Consider the following 24,285-nt stretch of genomic DNA (forward strand, 5'->3'; position numbering starts at 1 on the left):
TTTTTTAGATAGGCCTGAAATTAACCATATAGCCCAGGCTGGTCTGAGGCTCACATAATTGTTCTGCCTTGACTTCCCCTGTGTGCACTGCTATCCAGCATGAGCCTCCACACTTAACACTGGAGACTGTCCTTTGGGAGGGTAGAAGACATGTTGATAATGCCATTGTAAATCCCTCTATACTAAGGAGTACTAAACGGACTGGCTAGATACCCCGTTCCTGCATTTCACTTATTGCACCCACTTCTACATGACATTGAGCGGCTTCTTCTACACTGCCACAGACAGTGTATCTCTCCTTACGCCATCTGTGTTCTACCTACCGTGTTCTTTTTCTTCTCTTCCTTGCTTAATCTGCACAGACTGACAAACTGCACAGAAGTCACTGAACATCCCCTGCCTCAGTCTGGAACTGCACCTCAGCACTGACTGCTTGGTGCTCTGTCGTTCCACTGTTCCTTGGCATCACTCTGGCTTGTTCGCTTTGCCTCCCTGCTTAGTACCTTATGATCAAAGGTGGTAGATTGCTTTATGAACTTCATTATAATACACTCTTCTTTTTATATGTCAGAACTTTCTAAAATAAGTTGAAAACAACCAGATCACTAAGTCAAAGGTGACTCCCTTCTATCTGTAAAGCATTTGTTTTCTCAGTTTCTAGATGTCTCCTTCCCCAGCACTGCAGGGTGGTTTTGACTGATTTGCCTCAAGAGTTAGACTAGATTTAGTTGAAGAAACAGGCCATGATAGATGCAAAATCACGTTCAAAAGTCCATGGCCTCGTGCAGTGTATGGATTGGTGGGTGGTGTCTATAGATTGATGTCTTGTCATTCACACTACAGCTTTCACTGACAGTGTATATGACCTGGGAACTTTGAAACCTTGTGTCACTTGTGTCACTGATACAGGATTTCTTGTTCACATATTTCTGGCAAGAAATGATTGAAGCAGGTTTTCACCAACATTCAATAAAGAAAAAGTTAGAACCAACAGATAAAACTTCCTATTACTAGTTTACAGCATGAAATATTAACAGCACAAAATGTTAATTAATTTCTAATTCTCTATTCTATTATTTAGATTTCATGAAGGTTGATTGGACTTGATCCATCATTTTACGGAAAATTAATTATTTCAAATACATGCACCACTTTATGCAACCTGCCTGATTTGCATTGAGGAAAATTCAGCAGAAGTAATTGAGGCACAAGCAAATACTGGCACTGACTGAACTCAATTTTCATTCCAAATTTCTGCAAAATCCCAAGGCACAACAATATCAGATGCAAGGGGGAAAACAAACAAAAGCCGTGTGAAAAGGGAACATGAAGAGAGAATATTACAAGAATCAGAGAACAAAGGGATTGCAAAACTATTTCAGTGCCTGGATGAGCAGTGAGGGCTTCACTCAGGCAAGGTGGGAAAAGATATCATATGGCGTCCTGACAACTGATGTCTTCATTTAAATGTAAGAATTTACATTCTAATTAGAAAGAATTTACATCTTAATCAGAGCAGCTGTATTATCTTGTTACTGTTTTTTTCAAAGGTAATGAACTACAGTACTGCTGTGCCTTTTCAACCAGAAACTAAACAGACAGCACCCAGTGTTATTTTATAGCTTACCTGCTATAAGCTGTTATTAATATTTTCAAAGATTAAATTCTGACTAAAATCTTTAAAAAATAAAAATGTATCTGACATCACTAGAATACTGTAGGGCCTGACTTAAAGTATTTAAATTCCATTCCATCTTGTATGTTAAGTGTACTTATTTATCTAGTTAATAGCAGCCTTTTCTGATTTATTAATACAATGTCATTTTCAATCAGGAAGATGTGGCAAGAAACTCTTAAGCAACTGCATCCCAGGCAAAATCTCCCCAGATTTACACTGAGCTGGAAGCGATGCTTTCTGAATGCAAACTCTGCCTAATCCAAACCACTTCAACTCAAGCACTTTCTTTTCTCTCTTTCTCTCTCTGAGGCTTAACAAGGGAAGGCAATAAGATAATATTTTGGTTGCATTTGAGATGACTTTGTTAGCATTGCATTAATAACATGTCAGACGTAATACTTCACGAATACACACCACTCTGCTGGCATCACGACTGCCACAGGTAGTGAGACTAGAGTGAAGAACACATTGTTTCACCCCCCCCCCCCCACCCTAGCTGTCCCTAATGACAGTAAGGAGACTTAGGGATCAGGACTTGGTGATATCTTTGCAGAATCAAGCCCATCAGTCACACGGGACTCAGCCTGAGCTCACTGACCCATGGTTTAGAAAAAATTGGGCTTGGCCTAAAAGAAATCAAGCAGGAGAAAATTACTAGTGTTAATAAAAATGTAAAATGCCACCTTTGTCCCCAGCACTATGCGTCTTCAGGTTATGGATACAGACTTTCATCAAGTGCATCATTAATGTGGAGCTTCGGCATGTGCCAGCCACAGGACAAGTTACGGTCTGCCATTTAACTGGTTATGTAGTGCAACTGTTTTATAAGTAAAAGCAAACAAAGGGTCTAACTTGTTAAGTCATTCAAAATGTTTTTTAAAAAAAAAAAACAAACACTGAGTCTAAAATAGCCCTGAGAGACAATTATTATTACATAGACTTTATGGATCCACATACATACATACATACATACATACATTCATTCATTCATACATACATACATACATTCATACATACACACACACATACAAACAGATCACATATAATGTTGCTTTATTTTTTAAAGGCTAACACGGTAATTGCAGGTGGGCTGAACCGATCTTGAGGTTTCCTAAGGCAGGCCACCCTGGTGATGCAAAGGAGATGGGCATCAGCTCTCTGCTGCTGTCGCTTACTTCCATTACACAGTTTAGAGGGGAAATGACTCAGATCGGCTGAATTACTGCCTCTGAGAGATGGCTGTATCCGGCTGTCAGAAACCCTCTGCCCACTTTTGGAAGGTTATCTTGTCTATGGCTCCTCTGTATTATTTGTCATCACAAGGATACTTAACCTCACAAGGATAGAGTGCCTTTAGTCTCAAAGGTGTTCCAGAGACCCTTATGTTTTATGGAACACATCTTCCTTTTTTATAACGAGTCTCTAGAAGAAAGACGTTTTATATCTCACACTTGCATCTACTGAAAGCTTAATGTCACACACTTTCACTCAGCATGCACTGGAGGGCTATTCTGCCACCACCAATGTCTGCTTGGCCTCATGTTTACATAATCATAAGTGTTCATGTCCAGGGAATAGTTAGATGTGATAAATCATAATATATGGAAACCTTTACTTTCCATTTTTCCTCATCTCTTTTGATTTGGATTTCACAGTTACTTCCTAATTAGCTTTCAGCTCAGCCTTGGGCCTCAGTTGGTAGAGGTCCCAGGTTTAAGCACTGTGCTTCATTAGGCACAGTGTTAGGCACAGTAGAGCGTGTCTCTAATTCTAGCACCTGGGAAGCAGGTCTAGGAGGATCAGAAGTTCAAGATAATTTTAGATATGTAGTGAGTGTGAGGTCAGCTTGGGATAGATATGATCCTGTCCCAAAGGAAAGAAAGAAAGGAAGGAAGGAAGAAAGAAACCAGCCAACCAAAATAGAAGCTGGCTCACAGATGGTCTTGCCATCTAATTCTTAGGTATTGGTAACTGTACCAATGGTTTTATATTTATGACAGCCTAAAGTTGAGGGAACTTAAGGGAAAGAAGGTATGGTGATTTTCTCATATACTTCTCTAGGCCGAAGGTAACTAGACTTAGGCACTGGCAGTTGGTGATGTTATTGAAAAGTCAAGCCCATTGTTCATAAGGGAATCAGCCTGGCTCCATGATACGTGGTTTACTGGTAAACTCCGCCAGTCACATGATGAGAAATGATGCAGCCATGTAGTCTTGAATATGTTATTCTTTGGATCTTATTTTTTTCAGCTGTGGTGTGTAAAATGTTTGTTAATGGTCTCCTTTTCCTTAAAATATTAACTGACTTCAGTCTTAATCATCATTTCTATTTGTTGTATCTTAGTTGTTTTATAACCAATTAATATCTTACAACTATCAACAATCAAAAATTCATTTTTGTTCATATAAGTCCTGCTTATTTGAAGATTAATTACCATTCTCATTTTCACTCGATAAATTAGAAACTATATGCTGGATTGCAACAAATGAATGGGAGAAACATGGCTTCCTAGCTCCAGGAGTGCTCTGTGTGTGGAGGAGTAAGAGGCTCCTAACAAAGTCTGTTACAGCTGCAAGGAAGATAGCAGCTGGCTTGCCACTGGGAGCATTTACATGCATTACTCTTTAAATAGTATCAGAGAATATTTCAGTCCTATGATATTCTTACTGCAGAACAATAATTACACCCATTATTATTTTGAGTTGGTTTTGAGGTTGAGTTAACTCTTGCAGAAGATTTAGGTGTGGGTCCCAGCATCAGGTGGCTTGCAACCATCTATAATTCTAGTTCTAGGGAATCTGAAATTCCCCTAGTCTCCACAGGCATGTGTATATAATATTCATGCAGACACACATATATACACATAAAAACTTCACTAATAGAAACAGAAAAGTATACTAGATTTTAAAAAGGGACAAGCGATGGTTTAGTCTTTAAAGATGTCTTTCCCTTTAAGGCCTGGGTATGGGCTAATGAATAGCATCAATAGTTGAAGCTTACTCTAAGTTCTGGTTTTCTTCAGCTCCTGCTTGTTAGTTTAAACGGACACCTTGTTACAACCTAATATCATTAAATCTATTAAGCGAAGGACACGAATACAATTCTTCTGTCGTTTATTTTTTTTCCAAGTGGGGTCTCTTGTGTACCTCTGACTGTCCTGGAAGGTCAGATTTTGCTGGTCCTGAACTTACACAGATACAGTTGTCTCTGCCTCCTGAGTCTGGAATTAAAAGTATGGACCACAGTGGTCAGCTGTCATTTAATTTACATGTGGTAAAATCAAGCCTGTGACTAGTTAACATTTCTGGTGTAATACTCAGGATATTAGTATTCCTACTGATAAGAATTATGTTTCAATTACTCACAGGACAAATTTCATATATTTATAGAACATAGAATTCTGAAAATTTGACGTTGTTCCACTGCACAAAAATTTTAAAAGACAAAATAACCATTATTCTATTTCATTAAGATAGGCAATAATAATCAGATAAAAGCTGTAGAGAAACTTTAATGTTTATAACATTTTAAAGAAATTATTGAAATGTCTAAATAGATTTGGATTTTGTAGTGCAAGTATATAAAACAATTAAAAATATTTATTTATTTTTTAGAATTTTATGAGTATGACTGTTTTGGCTATAGTAATGTCTGTGAACCATATGCATTCAGTGGCCACAGAAGACAGAAGAGAGCATTGAGTCCCCTGGAACTGGAGTTACAGATAACTGTAAGCTGCTGTGTGGGTGTCAGGACTAAACCCAGGTACTCTGTAGGAGCAGGAAGTGTTCTTAACCACTGAGTCATCTCTCTAGCTCTACAACAATGATTTTTAAGCCCAGACTAGTTTTAATACAAAATTGTTGTAAAAAAATCACTTAAATATAATTCATTTATATGATCACTTTGAAACTCATATCAGATTCATTTTTAGGTCTTATCTTATTTTATATTAAATAAGTGCTTTCTTTCATTTAAATTGGAATATGTTTCAAGAAATGAAAACAGGAGTTTGTATCTTCTGTTTGAATCAGTTGCATTAAAAACGAACAAATCAACCAACCAGGTTCTCAAGTGATGAGATACTTTGCCTGATGCATTGCAATAAACAGCTCCATGAAAGCTAAATATATTGTTTTCAGTTCTTGATCACTACTGAAGGTAGAGAAAATACACAGATGGCATGGGTCATAAAAATATAATCAAGCTTTACAACGTTGTCTTTACCAGTTCTCAGAGTGCTGAGTGTGGGAACAAACATTATCTTGAAGCAAAGCTTGTGTACATGAAAGACACCAAAGACAGCTGCCTCAGACAGTCAAAGAGAGGGTCCTCGCTTGAACAGAATCAATGGAGGGGAAAGCATCTTAGCCTAAGAAACCCGACTGCACCAATTCTTTCTCTATCATATACTTTGGTTTCTTCAAAAATATAAACTGTGAGGTGAAGAGAGGACTCAGTGCTTAGGAACATTTGCTGCTGTTGCAGAGGACTGAGTTCAGTTCCCAGCGTCCATATCAGGGGCTCACTCACAACTGTAACTTTAGCTTTAGAGGACTGAACACCCTCTTCTGTCATCTGTACTCGAACAGACAGACACATTCTTATAAACAAAAACAAAATGAGTAAAGACAGTGGCATGGATTACCACAGAGACTGTATCTTACTCTGGGATAGCGGAGTAATGATCTGGCTTAAGGTCCCTAGACAAGACACTAGGTAGACAATCTTTTGAGTTTTTTTTTTTTTTTTTGGTCTAGTTATTTCCTGTTTCAGTAAGTGGAAACGGACAGAACCCATGCAACTGCCTTACATCCTCTTGCAAAAATAACTTTTATTCTCTTGTAATAATTGTTGTCTTTGCAGCTATGAAGTAGCGACACAGCACAACATGAGGAACTGCATTTATTAAAGAGTTGCAGCACTAGGAAGGTTAAACCATGAAGAACTTTCAGTGACATTCATTGTTCTCTGTCTATCCTGATTTAAACATTATACATGTGTGTGTGTGTGTGTGTGTGTGTTTTAAACCATCACATGCTACCATATTAATATGTAAATTGTCATAATATTAATAATTTTTGCAATACTGGGATTGAACTCAGGAGCTTGCATATGCTAAACAGATGTTTTAGCAACAAGTGACATAGCTGGCCCCTTGTTTTATTTATTTTGGAGACAGGGTCTAACCACCCTGCACATACTGACCTTAAAAATCACTATATAATTCAGGTAGGCCTGGGACTGTTCTATTTCATACTCCAGAGTAATATGGATACAGATATATACCACGACACCTGGGCAACTCTCTACTCTGGCTTTGTTGAGAGTCCAGTACAGGAGCAAGCAAGCAAAACAAAAATTTTCTAGAGCTGCACTTCAATTCCCCAAGGGCAACAATGATTGCCTTGTTGGCAACCTGCTACCTCTAACAGCTCCACCATTTTTCCCACTGTCTTCTCAGAGTCACTTCTGGCTATTCTTTCTTTTTATTGGATAGTTTATGTAGTTACATGTCCAATATTATCCCCTTTTCCGGTTCCCCCTCAGGCCTCCCCCTTCCCCTTGCTTCTATGAAGATGCTTCCTCACCTACCCACCCACCCACTCTCATCTCACCACCCTGGCATTCCCCTACACTGAGGAAATGAGCCTTCATAGGACCAAGGGCTTCTCTTCCTATTGATGTCAGACAATGCCAATCTCTGCTACATATGCAGCTGGAGCCATGGGTCCCTCCATGTATACACATTGGTTGGTGGTTTAGGCCCTGGGAGCTCTGGAGGCTGGCTATTCTTAATAGCTCTGGAGGTCTGCCTATGCATGTTCTTGACCACTGAGCTATACCTCTGGCCAGGGAAACTTCTCTCAGAAAGTTATATTGTAGATATCTCACACTACTATCAATCTTGAGAAACTGAAATGGACCTTCATCCATCATTTACAAATTATCCCATGAGTGTCCAATGCCAATCTTCATTTCATTCTCAGTAACAGTACTTACAAAACACACAGTCAAATACATGTGCTATGTGGCTACGGTGGTACTAATATCTACAAATAAAACCATCTAAACTTAGTTCAGGACAAAGTTAAGAGTTTAATCACACCTAATCAGAGCCCCATCAAAGCAGTAGAAATTGCTAATGTCTGACCATCATTATTATTTTTGCATGTAATGTTTTCTGGAAAATGTTGTATATGAGTACTGCAATTACATTATGTGCATCTTGCATTCTCTGTTCCACTCCTCCTACGTCCCTCTATAGCTTCTCACCTTCCTGTCCTCTTCTTTGTTACTGTTACACATACATGCACATACCCATGCATGTAAATACAACCTGCTGAGAATATACAGTATTGTGTGTAGGGTTGATCACTTGGAACTGGAGTGGTGGGCTCATCCCTGGAGAAAAACTGATTCTCCATCTCTTAGCAGCCATTAGTTGGTTGTAGCTCTTTTTTTTTTTTTTTTGGTTCTTTTTTTCGGAGCTGGGGACCGAACCCAGGGCCTTGCGCTTCCTAGGTAAGCGCTCTACCACTGAGCTAAATCCCCAGCCCGGTTGTAGCTCTTAATTTAGGGATTGGACCTTGTGAGACTTCCCCCATCCGCATTGACATAACAACTGGAATTGTCACTGTGCAAGTCTTATTTAGGTGACCATATTGTTAAGATTTCATGGGTTCAGTTTACTGTCAGATATTGAAAACACTATCAAGCAGATGTCTTGATTCTTGGACTCTTTTCTGTCTCCTGTTCTGTGATGTTCTCTGAGCTTTAAGCATATGGGCTATTCTGTAGATGTGTCAATTGGGGATGGGCTCTCCTTGGTCAGATATTCTCTGCATTTTGATACATTGTGGATTTCTGTGATAATTTTTGAAATCTTGTGGACATTTTTGACCAGGGATCAAAGGGGGGCTTCCCAAGACTGGCACTGAGGTTTTGTTTGGTAGTCTATGGCTCTTGGGGTGAATATTGTCACTCTAATATACTTCGTTTAAATTATTTATATATGGATATATATGAACATAAATTTATATGTATTATTATGTATATTTGTCAGCAAACTTAAAATGTTTCCCTATGGCTTTCTTCACCATTGTATTATTTTTGCATCAGCAAGAACTGATTTGGTAGATGGATTGTAAGAGATAAATTGTCATACTTAAGTTTTTCAGGAAGTTGAGAAAGAATTAGTTCAGTTAAGAAAAAAAGATCTATTGAACTTTAGTAACAATTCTACTGCATGTAGGAAACTGCTTTGTTTTGAAGACAATAATGCACATAGCCTCAATAGCAGTTTATATTTAACAGAACTAAATGGTCACATTTTCAAGTAAAATGTGCCGTGGCATTTGAACAGCTGCTATATCTAAGTCAGAACTGAATAGAGCTGTTTAACCTTCCCAGCTGTAGCGGGGGTGGTTTGTTAGTCTATTCCAGCATAAAATATGCATAGTATACTTAAATTTGAAACTTTAAACACACATTTGTATTAAAGTGATAAATTTTAGTCATATAAGACTATTTTAGATAAAGGCTTTATCTTTCTGTGAGTTGCTTATTATTCTCAACTATACTGCATGTTCAGAAGATGTTAGCTAATTAAAAGAGCCTCCCAAAACTTAGATCATATATTTTAAACTTTATTTTTAATAATGAGTAAAAATATATACATTTTCTCTCTATATGGCTATAATAATATCCCTGTAACCATGGGAAGTTTTAAATCACATTTTCCCTGCTTTAGAATCTAGCTGCAGGATTTGAAATCACAACAGAATGGAATGAGAAGGGAGGCAAGAGGAAGAGCTAGGATCGCTTCACTCGACAAGTGAAGAACTAGCAGGGGCTAAGAGCAACATGTCTATAAAACACGAGTCATGCAAACACACAGAATAAACATTTGTTCATCCAAGTCAGATATATACTGCTATAAAATGTGCAATAGAATAAGGCACAGCATGACGTTTCTAGGAAGCAATTTTAGAGTTAATAAATGGAAATAATCCTATATATCATAAATGTTCATGTACGTGAGCACAGACAGCCACAGATACACATAGATATAGTTATCAATGTATCTTTATTGATAATGTATCATAAAGACATTCTCCCTCTCCTCTCCTCTCCTCTCCTCTCCTCTCCTCTCCTCTCCTCTCCTCTCCTCTCCTCTCCTCTCCTCTCCTCTCCCTCCAGTCTTGTGTGAATACACATATGGATATTTGGTATTTGGTAATTTGAACATCAAATAAATAATGGAATATAAACCATTAAATAATCTGTGCTGACTTAGATCAATACACAGATGGGTAGACAGATTTCTTTTCTACAGAATTCTAACTAAACAGAGAAAGAATGGTGAAAACAGAAAATTATCACTTGACAGTCACAGATGTGTTCAATTCAGGTGAAACTTTAGTTCAGTACAAGGAAGATAAAAGCGAGGTGCAGGAGCTGTCATTCTCTTGGGAAGAAAACAAAGACCTAAAGATCATTCTTCTAAAGTCATAGTCAGTCACTGTTCATCAACAAGAGACCTCCTTATGTTGCACTCACCCAGTAGGTATGCACTGTGACTGGAAAATGTGGTGTCAGTACTCCCCTTCCCTGATAAACACTTGACCTGCTGTTGGCTAGGCAGCTCTGCTAGACTGTGGGAAACAGTGAGGAGCACAGCACTTGTGGTCCATGGATCTGAGCATGTGGAAGGTGTGATGAGGACGCTGTGAACACACACTGGAGTCACTGACTTCAGTGCAGACAGACCAGAGGAGTACTGAAGGAGTTTGATATTAAGTCACAGCCTCAAGGATACCTGGAAGCTAGCCTACTTGAAAAAACAGTGGGACAAGTGGAAAAGTTGTTAGAGGTGTCAGGTTGCCAGCAGAGGCAACCACTGTGTGATGCCCCTGGGGAACTGAAGGAATTCAAATGCCCCCACAGGAAAACTTGTTTTGCTAACCTATTCCGTCCTTGATCCTAATTCCTAAGCAAAGACATAGTGAAGAACTGGCAACCATCACTCCTTACTCTTTCAAAGTAATCAATGGGGTCAAGATGTAAAAGGTCAATGGACTACTTAGGACTTTATTGTACCCTTGAAATAGGAATATTAAGTCTTTGAGAGCTTGGAGCATGGCTCTGTTGGTTAAAGCTCTTTCTGAGAATTAAGAGAATCAGATTTCAGATTCCCAGATCTACATAAATGCTGAGTGAACTTAACAGCTTACTTGTAATTCTAGCCTTGGAAGGAAAGAGATCAGGATCCACAGGGTAAGCTGCCTAGAAAGGCTGGACCATGTAAGTGAGCTCTGGGCTTGACTGGGAGACTCTGCCTCTAAAAGGATAAAGTAGAAAAGCAATAGAGGAAGACACCCCATATCAGCATTGAATAGTCTCTCTCTCTGTCTCTCTGTCTCTCTCTCTTTCTCACACACACACACACACACACACACACACACACACACGCGCGCGCGCGCGCACACACACACACACACACACACACACACACAAAGAAAGAAAGAAAAGATTAAGATATTCAGAAATAGATCTTTCAATAAAATTTACTTTAGGAGCCACATAACAAGGACTAGAGGAAAGCACTCGCTACTAATTTTTTCCCCCAGACTCAATCATAGCATTCACTGACCAGACTATAATTTATCTTTGGATTTTTCTGTTTCCCACAAGTGATGTGAAGAGGTTGAAAGAAAGTCTATATTTTTCTCTCCAATTTAAGTAATGTGTAGTTCAATTAAAAATAAGTAAATAAAGGAAACAAATCAACCAAACAACAAACAAACCAGGCACTGAAAGTGCTAGAAGAAAACATACACATTAGGTACCCTACAAGAAGTAATAGTAGGAAAGATTGGGGTAAGAGTAAGACCAAAGTGGGAAAGAACCTTTGACAATGATGATTCACATTAAAAAAAAAAAACATTCAAAAGATGAGTTATAGATTTGAACAGAGAGTCTCAAAAAGAATTAAAAATAAAAGTGGCTAAGAAATATCTCAAAAAATATTCAGCATTGTGTTAGGGTTTTATGGCTGTAGAGACGCCATGACCAAGGCAACTCCTAACTGGAGCTAGCTTACAGTCAGAGGTTTAGTTCATTATTGTCGCAGTGGAAAACACGGCAGCATACAGGCAGACATGCGCTAGAGAGGCAGCTGAGAGTCAGTTCTACATCCAGGCTGGTAGGTAGCAGGAAGTGAACTGGCTTGAGCTTCTGAGACCTCCAAGCTTACCTTCTAGTGGCACGCTTCCTCCAACAAAGCCACACCTACTCCAACACCACACCTCCTAAAGTGCCACTCCCTATGGATCATATGAGTCTATGGAGGACACTCCTATTCAAACAACTACAAGCACCCTTAGCAATTGGGGAAATGTAAATCAAAACTTTGAGACTTCATCTACCCAAGCCAGAGTGGCTAAGATCAACAAGCTGAATGGGGAATCCTCATTCCCTGTTGCTGGGATTGCAAACTGGTTCAGCTACAATGGAAATCAGTGTGCAAAACCCCTCAAAGCCTAAAAAATAAATGTAACTTACATCTCAGCTTTACCACTCATTGGCATATGCCCAAAGGACTTGAGATCCTACTCCAGAGACACTTGCTGGCCACGCTCATTTCTGATGTATATACAATAGGGAAAGGAAAGAACTCAAATGTCATTCAACTGATGACTGGATAGTGAATATATAATATATAAACACTACAAAATACACTTCAGCTGTAAAGAAAAATGAAATTATGAAATGTACAGGTAAATGGATGAAACTAGAAAATACTGAGTGGGGTGGCCCTGATGCAGAAAGACTAAACACTGAATGTTCTCTCTCACCTGTGGTTCTTGGCTTTCTTCAGATCCTCAGATGTGGGTAAATGGCTAGAGTAATCACAGAAAGCAGGAAAGTAGAAAGATTCCTTGCAAGCTGGGCATGGTGTGTGAACCTTTAATTCCAACCCTGCACTTTAGACATAGGACATAGAGGTCCTGAGCTGTTCTGACCTGGAAGACTCAGTATATTCTTTAAGTTCAAACTTCAGAAAAGCTTGAATTCAGATAGTACAGTTCCTATGTTGTGAGATTTCTTCATTGGTCTTGGAATAACATTTTTCTACTAAAAAAAGCTTCAAGAATTTTAAAAAGTCAAGATAAACATATTATTTTATTGCCCTGCCATGTCCTTCCATTGAATTGAATCCTTATTTAATTTCTTAAAACATGTGCTACTTCTATTGGTCAATATAAAGCTAAAGCCATATTTTCTTCCCTCCTTTTTTTGATGGGCCTGCCTGCCCGCCTGCCTCTTGCCCTCTCTCCCTTCTTCCTTTTGTTTCCTTTCCTATATTGGCTCATATAGGCCAGGCTGGCTTCAAACTGGTTGTGCAGCTGGTCTCTCTCTATCAGGTACTGGGATTATGAGCATGAGCCATCATGTGCTACATGTCTTTTGAATAATGCTTCAGTAACATGAGGTGGTTAAGGGACATGAAAAATTCTATCAAGAAACCAGTTTTACTTTATCTCAGGAAATCCAGACAGGAAGTGTTGCTATGAAGACTCATGTTCTTTCTTTGCAATTGTCACCATGGACACTGTGCTGATTGTTAACAAAGACACTTCAGCCATCAAGCACGTCCTCTGGTTAAACAAATGGGAATGTATTACCATTTTATTTGGTAAGGTTAAAAAAAAATAAACACAAGCAGTTAACAAGGCAAGCCTAAATTTACTACAGCCTATTTTTTAAAGCTCAAGATAAAAATTGAGTATTTATAAATGAGAAAACGATGTACTAAAAGCAAGACATTAAATCAGTTTTAAGCACCAACCCAATTTATAGCTGACTTTAAAACTCACGCACAAAACCCCAATCTACACAAAGGCCAGAAGCTGAATGCAGTGTAATCTATGAACCCGGTGCCTTTCACACAGCCTCTCACTGACAAGGTCGTTAGATACATGATATCTAAGTGAGCAGCTTATCCCTGCTTCATTACTGATAATTAAGACAAGTAATATTTTCTTGGCAGTAATGTGTCCGTTAACAGATACTGTCTAGTTTGCATAAAATAAGCATTAATTACCATAGTACTTCTCAGACTAAAAAATTAAGTACCTGTGTAGCATGGCTTCATTGTTTCCTTCGAATTTCCTTGAAGTATTAGCAGAGTCAAGAAACACAATGTACATACTAAGACCTTCATCTTACCCACATCTTGAGTTCATAAGGCACAACACCAGGAAAAGATTATGAGAAAGCGACTACTGGCAGTGACTGAACTTGAGAATATCGTGTCGATTATCTGAACAAACATGATGCCACAAAAAGCTACATTGCTTTGCTAAGACTCAGTGGCAGCACAGTGAGGAGGCACAGAACAGTCTTTTCATGTTGGCAAGGAATAAAAGCAAGCCACTGAAAAACAAGAGCTCAGGAGGCAGAGAGAGAAGGAGCTCTGTCAATTCTAGGATAGCCTGGTCTATATAGCAAATTCCATCCAGCCAGGGCCACATAGTGAGACCTTGTCTCAAAACAAAACAAAAACAAACAAAAAACAAAGTATGTAAGAAAAGAGTTACAAAGTACAAAGTATGTTAATAGGGGCGCACGGTCAGACAAGTCACTGACCCTGACCAGTAATGGCTGCTATTTTCTAGGTATGAGGGACTGTACCAGGTATATATGATGGTTAGTCATCTTCACAGAGATCTAATGATGCTAACACTACTATTGTACCAATTTTACAAATGAGAAAAAGGTGAAGAACCTTGCCTTCTTAAGGAGTGGGAACTAGTGGTGGGAAAGGCCTGGTGGACTCTAAGGTCAACTCCTGGCATTACATACCTGCCTGACAGATTTAGAAGTTTCAAGTAGTCCATTTTTGAGAACAGTTAACCATATAACATTTTAAAAATATTTGTGAAAGTACTAGAAGTCACCAGGGCGTTTGTCCTGCAGCTTGAGGGAAAACGACACCTGAAAGGAAGCTTGAATGGGATAGAAGTAGTTACTTATATGCATACACACACAGGCACATGTGCCACAGTGACTATGTAAAGTCAGAGGACAACTTTATGGGGCTTCCTCCCACCGTTGCCTGAGTTTCAGAGACTGAGTTCATGTCATCAGGCTTGCCACACAAGTGTTATTACCCACTGGGCCATCCTTCTTGGCCTCAAGGTCTGAAATCTTTAACCAAGTCTTCATAAACCCAACCCAGATATAAAGATGAGGCTCATCTTTACAACATTCTTAGACTACTAGTGTACATGTTTGTTTCTTCAGGCTGACAACTCTTCTGAAGGACCTTACACATTCTAACCTGCAAGAGCAGTCAGCTGACGGTGCAGTGGATGGTACAGTGGATAGCATGGAGGTGGACAGCATGGGGCAGAGTGTGAGAACCTCTGAATCAATGTTCTGGGCCAGTGGTTCTCAATCTTCCTAAGGCTGAGACCTTTTAACACAGTTCCTTATATTGCGGTGACCCAATAAATTATTTTTGTTCCTATATCATAAAGTGATTTTGTTTCTGTTATGAATAATAATGTAAAATACCTATGTTTTCTGATGGTCTTAAGTGACACCTGTTAAAGGGTCGTTAGATCCTAAAAGGGTCATGACCCACAGGTTGAGAACCACTGCTTTAGACAGTATCCTTCAGGGGTGGGTACATGAAGCCAAAGTTTTATAACAAAATGATCTAAATTCTGGCTCAGACTGAATAGTAGCATATAATATTGACAAGGTTTCTTAGACTGTTTGGACTCTTCCTTACATTAATATGAAGATAAGTAAAACTGGACACAAAGTGACAGGTACGGTGGCTGACCACACTGTCAGGAGTAAAGGAGAGGCACAGAGAAGACAGGTAGCATTTCCAGTTCACACCACTGCGTAGTTGAACCTCTGCGTTCTGCCAGGAGGAAAGCAACAATGACATCAATGTAGTGCACGTTCCTGCCTAAATGAGGAGCTCGAGAAGGTGCCTATTCTATGGAGGAAGGATGGAATGACTGACTTTAGGAAGACAAATATAGGGAATGTTTCAGAGAGTTGTTTGCTCAAGGCAAAGGACAACAGCACTTTTATTTACCTATGTGTGCATCAGCTTGAAAAACTGAGGCAGTACACAGTACCTAGCAATTTGATTCCTTGTGAGAAGTTCCATATGGTGTCAGTGCTTTGCAAATTTTGTTATTGTCCTGGATGACAAATAACTATGCATATAACTGTCCTATTCTTAAACAACTTATACCAGAAATGACATTTATTGTTTATGGACAAAGGGAGGAGACCCAGGGCCAACAATTTCTTCAAAGCAATAATAGGATGTTTTTGTTTAAGTTAATGCAGAAATTGTACTCTACTCAGCATAGGATAATCCAGGTGGGCTTGTGAGATGGCATGGTAGGTGGAGGTGCATGTGGTAAAACCTGAGGAGCTGACTTCAATTTACTTGCACTGTAAAAGATAACTGACTCCTGCAAGCTGTCCTCTGACCTCCACATTCTTTATTCATGCTAAATGTGCTCCCCTACAAATAAGGAATGCAACTTTAAAAAGATGATACTGCTATAATTAGGGTAACTATCTCATACATGAAATAGTATCTTTATCCATTTATCCCCCCTCTCTATGTGTTTACCTGTGTGTGGGAGTACATGTGGAGGCCAGAGGTTGATACTAGTAATGTTCCTCAGTCACTTAGCCATTTTATTTTCTTGAGACAGTGTCTCTCATTGAACCTGAACTTGTTGATTGGCCTAGACTCACTGGTGGGCAACCCTCAGGAATGCTTCTGTTTCTGTCTTCACAGCACTGGGATTATAGGCATGCACGGTATCCAGCTTTTCATGTGTATGTTAGGGATCAGAACTCAAGTTCTGAGGCTGGCAAGGGTGGAGGAGATTGTAATGGTTAAATATGTCTACTTGATGAGATCTAGAGTCTCCTGGCAGATGCCTTTAGACATGCCTACAGGGAATTATCCTGATTAGTTTAATTGATGTGGGAAGACCAGGCTACTGTAGGTGGCAACTCTCTCTGGGTCGGGATCTTGGATTGATTAGAGAAGGAGGACAGAATGGTCTAAGCACAAGCTTCCTTCTCCTTCCTGACTGTGGATGCAATGGGACCAGTTATCTTAAGGGCTTGCCTTGATACACTATATTCTGGAACTGTGAGCCAAAATAAACCCTTGTTTTCTTAAGTTGATTTTTTGTACTTTGTCACAGCAATGACAGGCAACTAAGACAGTGGGGGACAGGGGTGAGAACGAAGGTGTTCACGCTTGCATGGCAACCACTTTAGCTACAGAGCCCTATTTACTTTTTCACATAACAGAAACCTAGGTTTTAGCACAAGCAAAGCTTGGCAGTACTGCAGTAGTAAATGTGTTATTTTTTTTCTTCAGGGAAATGAAGGATCTTACTGGCTGTTGAATAAATGCTGTTGAGTCTTTGTCCAGTCTCAAAAGATATGTACTGGAATGCCCTCTGCCCTTTTAATTTGCCATACAACATAAATAAGAAACCACTAAGTTCTGAATACTGGCAGTTTAGCTATCAGAGAGTGGGAGGCATTTATTCTTGTGCATGGGACTTTTTTCTGAGTTTCAGGTTTCTCTAATGAGAAGAAGGTGGCAAACTGAAAGGACTGCTCTGCAGTCTGAGTGAGACAACACATATGCATGTGTGTAGAACCATCTTTTCCTGATATGAGAGAAGCATTATTCATAGGACCCATCAGTATCTGCCTGTTATGTAGACCACAGAGAGATTCCTGACTGCTGATGATTGCGCCTCTGAATTTCCATAGGCAGAACAATGCTTTCTAGTCTGTGTGAAACACTACAACCACCACACAGATCAGCCTTGCGTCAAGTCTGTCACACATAACACCTTATTTAATCTTCACAACAGTTCTCTTTATTGCCATCTAAGTGGTGAGGAAACTGAGGCAGAGAGGAGTTACTTGCTAGACTCACATGGTCTCAGTGTAAGCCAGTGTGCCATGCGTTTCAGAGCACACAGATCCTGGGGTAGAAAATGAGTAGCTTTAGGCTTCCTGTGACAAGCACAAAGTATGAGCTTTCTCCTACATAAATCTCTACATTTCCCCTGAGCCTCCATTCTGACAAATACTTCAACTCAAACAGCATGTGGGAAGAAGGATGTTATATTCCTGGGGTTAGTCACCCTTCAAATAGGTATAAAGAGGCAGAAGCTAAAAGCATTTTCATATGGCAAGAGAACACCAATTAATAAATACGAACACATTCATCATTATACTAAATAACCAGTGTAAACTGGAAAGTGTGTCCTAAATACTAACAGGAACTTTGAGCACAGTGCTTATGTGCCTCAGGGACTGTGGATAGCTCTGTGCTCAGTGACAAAGCTAAAGGGGTGCATGATTGACAGAAACCCAAAGTCTGCACATAGTATGCTGCTCCTTCAGTACTGGTAAAATATGCAAACAGAATTAGGAACTCCCTTTAATTTTTCTCTTTAATAACCCTATGAATTTATCTTGTTTATACGCAAATCAAATTAATATACCATGGCTGTTGATGTTGTGGATTCTACTGAGTTTTGGGTACATATGGTTTACTCTTTACAATGGATTTACTCCTAAGAGTAATAGTGGAAGTTGATTTACAGCAAAATTCCACTAATCCTCATGTTTATCAAGTACACACCACCTAAGACTGTGCTCTATAGATTTAAAATATACACGTGGTGACTTTCCTGTTGTATCTGTTACACAAAGTCTTCAATTAACAAAATCTGAGTACTGTATTCTGTTCTGAAAACTTTCTCTAATATATTTGAACAGATTTATTGTTGTCCCAAAAGATCACAGTAATAAGAGGAAAAGTAAACAGGAGTCTAGATAACACGAATCTTTCATACCCCATAAAGTATGAAAGATTGAGCTTACTTTAGGATTAGAATTCAGACTCAAGTACTTGTGTCAGGATTTTCAAAGGTCATTTATTTTCAGTTAAGTAAGGTGAAAGTTGGTCCTAGTGGGTGAGGACAGAGTGGAGCTAGGGGGAAACCACCATACTGTATGTATACGAACAGTACAATATTCAAACATCCCAGCACGTAAGACTAGTATCAAGGCGCCTTTCTTTACAAGGAGGGATGCTGGTATTTGGATGGCTGCAATCAGTTTGGGAATAATGAATTCCTACAAAGCGTCTGTTTTTTCTTAAGTACTGTGGCTAATGCCTGATTCGTGTGAAAACAAGAACAACCTCTTGCTCAGCCGCAGAGCTCCATCAAGCTCTAACAGAGGGCCCCACTTGGAAACCATTTGTTAGGATACTCACATTTATACACAAGGCTGCCAATCAGGAGTTTATGTGTTTCTGTCATAAAGCTTTTGAACCCTGTGCACTGCTGCAAGTCATACCGCACAGTAGTATCTGTATTTAATTTGATTTGGGACCAAGCTGGTTTTTTGAACTATACCACTAAAAACCTGATAATTATGAAAAATAAAGTTAAGCATTAACTGGCATGAAAATGCAATGAGACTGCAAGGAGCCAGTGTGAGGGAAACTGACAAACTGAGCCTACCTGCTACTCACATGCTTTCCTTCCCTCTCCTTCGTACTCAGGAATGGAGAATGCAGAACAGAGGCCTGCTGTGCCTGCTTGTACTTTTCATAACAGGTATAAAAATGTGATGCAGGTAATTAAAGTTTCATAGCCCACATCTCTGAAAATCCATGCCACTGATCACCTAGTATTGCACCATGTCAAATGACATGGACTCTCTAATGCTGACTTTCTACTCATTGCTTAAAGCTTTTGGCACTGTTCACTATTCTCAAAATTCTGTCTTTTCTAAGTTTTGATAAGAGTCCTGTACAGTGTTCATCTTCCTTTACTTTTAAATATAAACATGTTTGCTGATCTTATTCAAATAGGTTCAATTATAAATTATAGGTTATATACAACGGTTTCTGTTACAGCATAGATATAAACTGGCCCACCCCTAAGGTCATATATTGAAGGCTTGGTATCCAAGTGGTGGCATTTTTGAGAAGTGACTGGACCACAAATATGTTAACTTTACCAAAGGAGTAATCCATTGATGAGTTTAGAATTGAATGAGTTACTAAGAAGTGGGGCTTGGTTGGAGGAAGTGGTTGTTAGGGCATGTCTTTGAAAGGTCTCTAAGGGTCCTTGTCTCTAGTATCATTCCATCTCTTTTTCTTTCCTTCTTGACTGCACAAAGTGAGATTTCCTCAGCCATGCCTTTTGCCACGCCATAGGCTTAAAAGTAAATCCCAAGCATGGATTGAAATCTCTAAAGTTGTGGGCCAAATGATTATTTTCTCCTTATTTTTGTTCAGGTAGTTTGTTACAGTGAAAAGAAACTAACGTGTCAAGTCTCTCTCTTTGGGTATATATCTCCTCTGAACAAATTCATGTACCCAGATAGCTATAAATTACTTCCGCATCTATGATATCCTATGCTTATTTCAGTACAAGACACCTTAGTTACTTCCTCCCCCTTCGCTATGTAGTTAAGTTCAGACCTTCTTATTAATTTCTGACAGGCTCCTTCCTTAGGAAAGGCCCTGCTGAGGACGACAATCTGGCCTCTTAAGCGAGTTTCCTGACTAGACTCTAGTTTTGCCACCCCTTTACAGTTTAGATAAACTCCAACTTTTCATCTTGTTGCCAGAGTTATACTTCTAAAGCCAGAATGATCTATTAGTCTTATATGGAATACTTAAAGAGCATTATATGACCCTGAGAAGAGAATCCAAAGGGGTTGGGCGGGGAAGACCTGGCTCTTTCTTGAAGGATTTCCTTTTCTTACTCGGGTTCAAACTGAAGCCTTGGCAGATATGATGATTAACTCCTGTAACTTACCACTTGGAAAGAGGAAGCAGGATTGCTGCGAGTTCAAAACAATCCTAAGTCACCTATTGAGTTCCAGGCTAGACTTGGCTACTGAGTGAGAACTTGTCCCAAAACAGATAGACCGACAGACAGACCGACAGATGGACAGACAAGCTAGCAGGCTAACTGAAGTCTTAATGAAGTGGATTCTTGCATCTAGTTATAGTAAATATGTCTGAATTTAGGAAAATTAAGATCAGAAACTTCTCTATAATAAAATAGCAGAGAAAACAAAATGTCAGAACTATACATGTATAATACCTAGAATAAAAAGTGATTGGATAAATAACAGTTAGGTTTGCTGATATTGATAAGAAGGACACAACTTAATTAAGGCCAAAATGACAATATGATGAAAGCTTGGGTATGCAAATTCTGCCATTAGTTAAGTACTCATCACCAGCAGCAACAACTGGATAAATCAACTGGGATGGCCAGAGGGAAGGCCAAGTGAGCAAACGTTGAGAATAAACTTCCACCTGTTATCAAAAGCAGTATCATATTCTTGGAGGAATTACAGAAATTGGGGAGGCCATCAAGGACTTCAAAGATGCAGGGATGGTGGCACTCATGTCTCCCTTTAACTCTCCTATGTGGTCTGTGCAGAAGGCAGGTGGACCATGGGGAGTGATAGTTAACTATCACAAATGTAATGAGGTAGTGGTTGCAGCACCTACAGCACATGTGCTGTTAATCTTGAGCAGATTAACACATTTGCTGACACATGATGTGTACTATTGATCTACATTTCCCTTTCAGTTGGCAAGAGTAGCAGTATGCCTTTACAGTTTCACTTCAAGGATATATTAACTCTCCAGTCCTGCTTAGAACTTAATTCAAAGGGATCTTCTTTGTCTACCTCTTCCACAAAATACTACACTGGTCAATTACATTGATGACATTATGGACCAAGTGAGCAGGAGGTAGCAACCACTTTGAACATGTTGGTAACAGAGATGTGCACGAAAGGATGGGGAATAAACCTAACTGAAATTCAAGGGTCTTCTACCTCACTAAAACTTCTAGGAGTGCAGTGGTATGGAACATGCAGAGGTAGTCCTTCTAAGGTGAAGGATAATTTATTATACCTGGCCCCTCCTAACACCAAGAAAGAAGCACAATGTTTAGTGGGCCTATTTGAATTCTAGGGATGACATGTTCCCTTGGTGTGTTAATATGGCCCATATTCCAAGTAACTTGGAAGGTTGCTAGCTTGGAAGGTCCTCTGCCTTTAGTAGATATTGGGCTTTAGTAGAAACTAATTGTGTGACAGTGGTCTACTGAGTTAAGATACAACCTGAACTGCCCATCATGAGCTAGGTGTTATCTGATTCACCAAACCATAAAGTAGAGTATGCACAGCAGCAATCCATTATCAGGGGGTTAAAGCATATGTGTGATCAGGCCTGAGCAGGTCCTAAGGGCACAAGCAAGATTGGTGAAAAAGTTGCCCAAATGCGATGGTTTCTACTCCTGTTACAATGTTGTTTGTTCCCAAGCATATGCTTGTAGTCTTATGGCATGTGTCTTATGGCAGGTTGACTGAGAAGAAAAGGTCAAGGCCATGTTCTGACTATTCTGCATGCAATATCAGCACCACTCTTAGTGTGCAGTCATGGCATTACAACCCCTTTCTGGGACAACCCTGAATGATACATGTGAAGGAAAAGCATCACAGTGGGCAGAGTTTTAGACAGTACACATGGTCATACATTTTCCTTGGAAGAAGAAATAGCCAGATGTGTGATTGTTCATTGATTCACGGGCAGTAACCAATAGACCAGCTGCATGGCCAATGATTTAGAAAATCAGTGAGAAATATATTTGGGGAAAAGTATGAAGATAGATCTTTTCAATTAGGCAAAGGATGTAAAGATAGTTGTGTGCTAGGTAAATGCTCGTGAAAAGGTGACTTCTACGGAGGAGGAGGAGTTCAATAACCAATTAGACATGATGACATGTACTGTGTACAGCTGGCCTTTCTCAGGCAATTCTTGTTCTTGTCCAATGTGCCCATGAACAAAATGGCCATAATGACAGAGAATGGAGGCTATGTATGGGTTTAACAACATAGACTTTCTCATACCAAGGCTGATTTGGTTACAGTTGTTGGTGACTGCTAGATTGTCCAGAAATAGAGGCTAACATTGAGCCTCCAATATGAAACCATTTCCTCAGGGTGACCAGCTAGAGACCTGGTGGCAAGCTGACTATACTGACTACTTCCTCTGTGGGAAGGATGGTGCTTTGTCTTTACTGAAGTAGATAATCTGGTTATGGACTTGACTTTTCAGCATGTAATTAAAATAGCATCCATAAACTTGCAGAATGCCTTATCATGGTATGCCATGCAGTATTACTTCTGATCAAGGAACTTACTTTATATCCAAAGACGTGTGACAGTTGGCTGAACTCATGGACTCTAGTGGCCTTACTGTGTTCCTCATCATCCCGAATCAGATGACATCTATATTACAAACACATATTTCATTTCTTCTTCTTTTAAACAATATAAACTCATGCTGGGCTTGGTGGCATGTGGGAGGCAGAGGTGGGATTGATTTCCAAATTGAATTTCAGGTGTGCCAATGTCATGTAGTGAGACTTTGACTCACATGAAAATCAATCAATCAATCAATCAACCAATCAATCTTTCAAAAACAATACAAAATATAGTCAAATGATCGAACTGCCCATTTTCATAAATTATTATACAAAGGAGAAAGCCATACAGCATGCTGGAAGGTGGTGAGAGCTATGAGAAAGTGAGCCAGTTGGAAGCGATAGGGAACGGTGGAATGAGCGTGAGCGTGCACGGCTGCTCTGGAAGGATGCCCAAGAAGCCTCATTAAGAAGGTGGTATCTTACCAGTGAGTACACACCACGTACATTCTTTTGTGTCTGGGTTACCTCACTCAGGATATTTTCTAGTTCTATCCATTTGTCTGAGAATTTCATGAAGTCATTGTTTTCAATAGGTGAATAGTACTCCACTGTGTAAGCACAGAATAACCACAATACAACCCACAAATGATACATATCTTAAGAAGAAGGAAGACAAAGTAGATGCTTCAATCTTACACACAAGGGGGAACAAAATAATGACAGGAGCTAGAGGGAGGGAGGGGAAAAGGGGGCGGCAGGAAGAATTATTGGAAGGCACTGGAGGGAAGTAAAGAGGATCAAGAAATTGAATAGAAATGTAGCAGTTTCTCTCCATTTAGTTTGATGTTGTGCTACTGGTTTGCTGTATATTGCTTTTACTATGTTTAGGTATGGGCCTTGAATTCCTGATCTTTCCAAGACTTTTATCATGAAATGGTGTTGAATTTTGTCAAATGCTTTCTCAGCATCTAATGTGATGATCATGTGGTTTTTTTCTTTGAGTTTGTCTTTTTTTTTTTTTTTTTTTGGTTCTTTTTTTCGGAGCTGGGGACTGAACCCAGGGCCTTGCGCTTCCTAGGTAAGTGCTCTACCACTGAGCTAAATCCCCAGCCCTGAGTTTGTCTTTTATAATGGATTACATTGATGGATTTGCCTATATTGAACCATCCCTGCATACCTGGGATGAAGCCTACTTGATTATGATGGATGATCATTTTGATGCGTTCTTGGATTTGTTGTGAGAATTTTATTGAGTATTTTTGTGT

The 24,285-nt window shown here is 39.4% G+C and overlaps 1 protein-coding gene across 7 annotated transcripts in view; it reads right to left on the minus strand.

Moving 5' to 3' along the window:
- The window catches only part of Elp4 (elongator acetyltransferase complex subunit 4), a 222,944-nt gene that overhangs the window by 59,129 nt on the left and 139,530 nt on the right, over positions 1-24,285 (minus strand). The window contains exon 10 of one of the 7 annotated variants that reach the window (XM_039105871.2): positions 1-23,102. This exon is cut by the window's left edge and continues 33,928 nt beyond it. The exons of the other annotated variants lie outside the window; for them this stretch is intronic. Coding sequence (XP_038961799.1) covers positions 23,082-23,102 — 21 coding nt within the window. The 3' untranslated portion in view covers positions 1-23,081. The remainder of the gene's footprint in view (positions 23,103-24,285) is intronic. 7 annotated transcript variants of the gene reach the window in all.

The sequence above is a fragment of the Rattus norvegicus genome, chromosome 3 (assembly GCF_036323735.1).
Source record: "Rattus norvegicus strain BN/NHsdMcwi chromosome 3, GRCr8, whole genome shotgun sequence".
NCBI classification, from domain to species: Eukaryota; Metazoa; Chordata; class Mammalia; order Rodentia; family Muridae; genus Rattus; species Rattus norvegicus.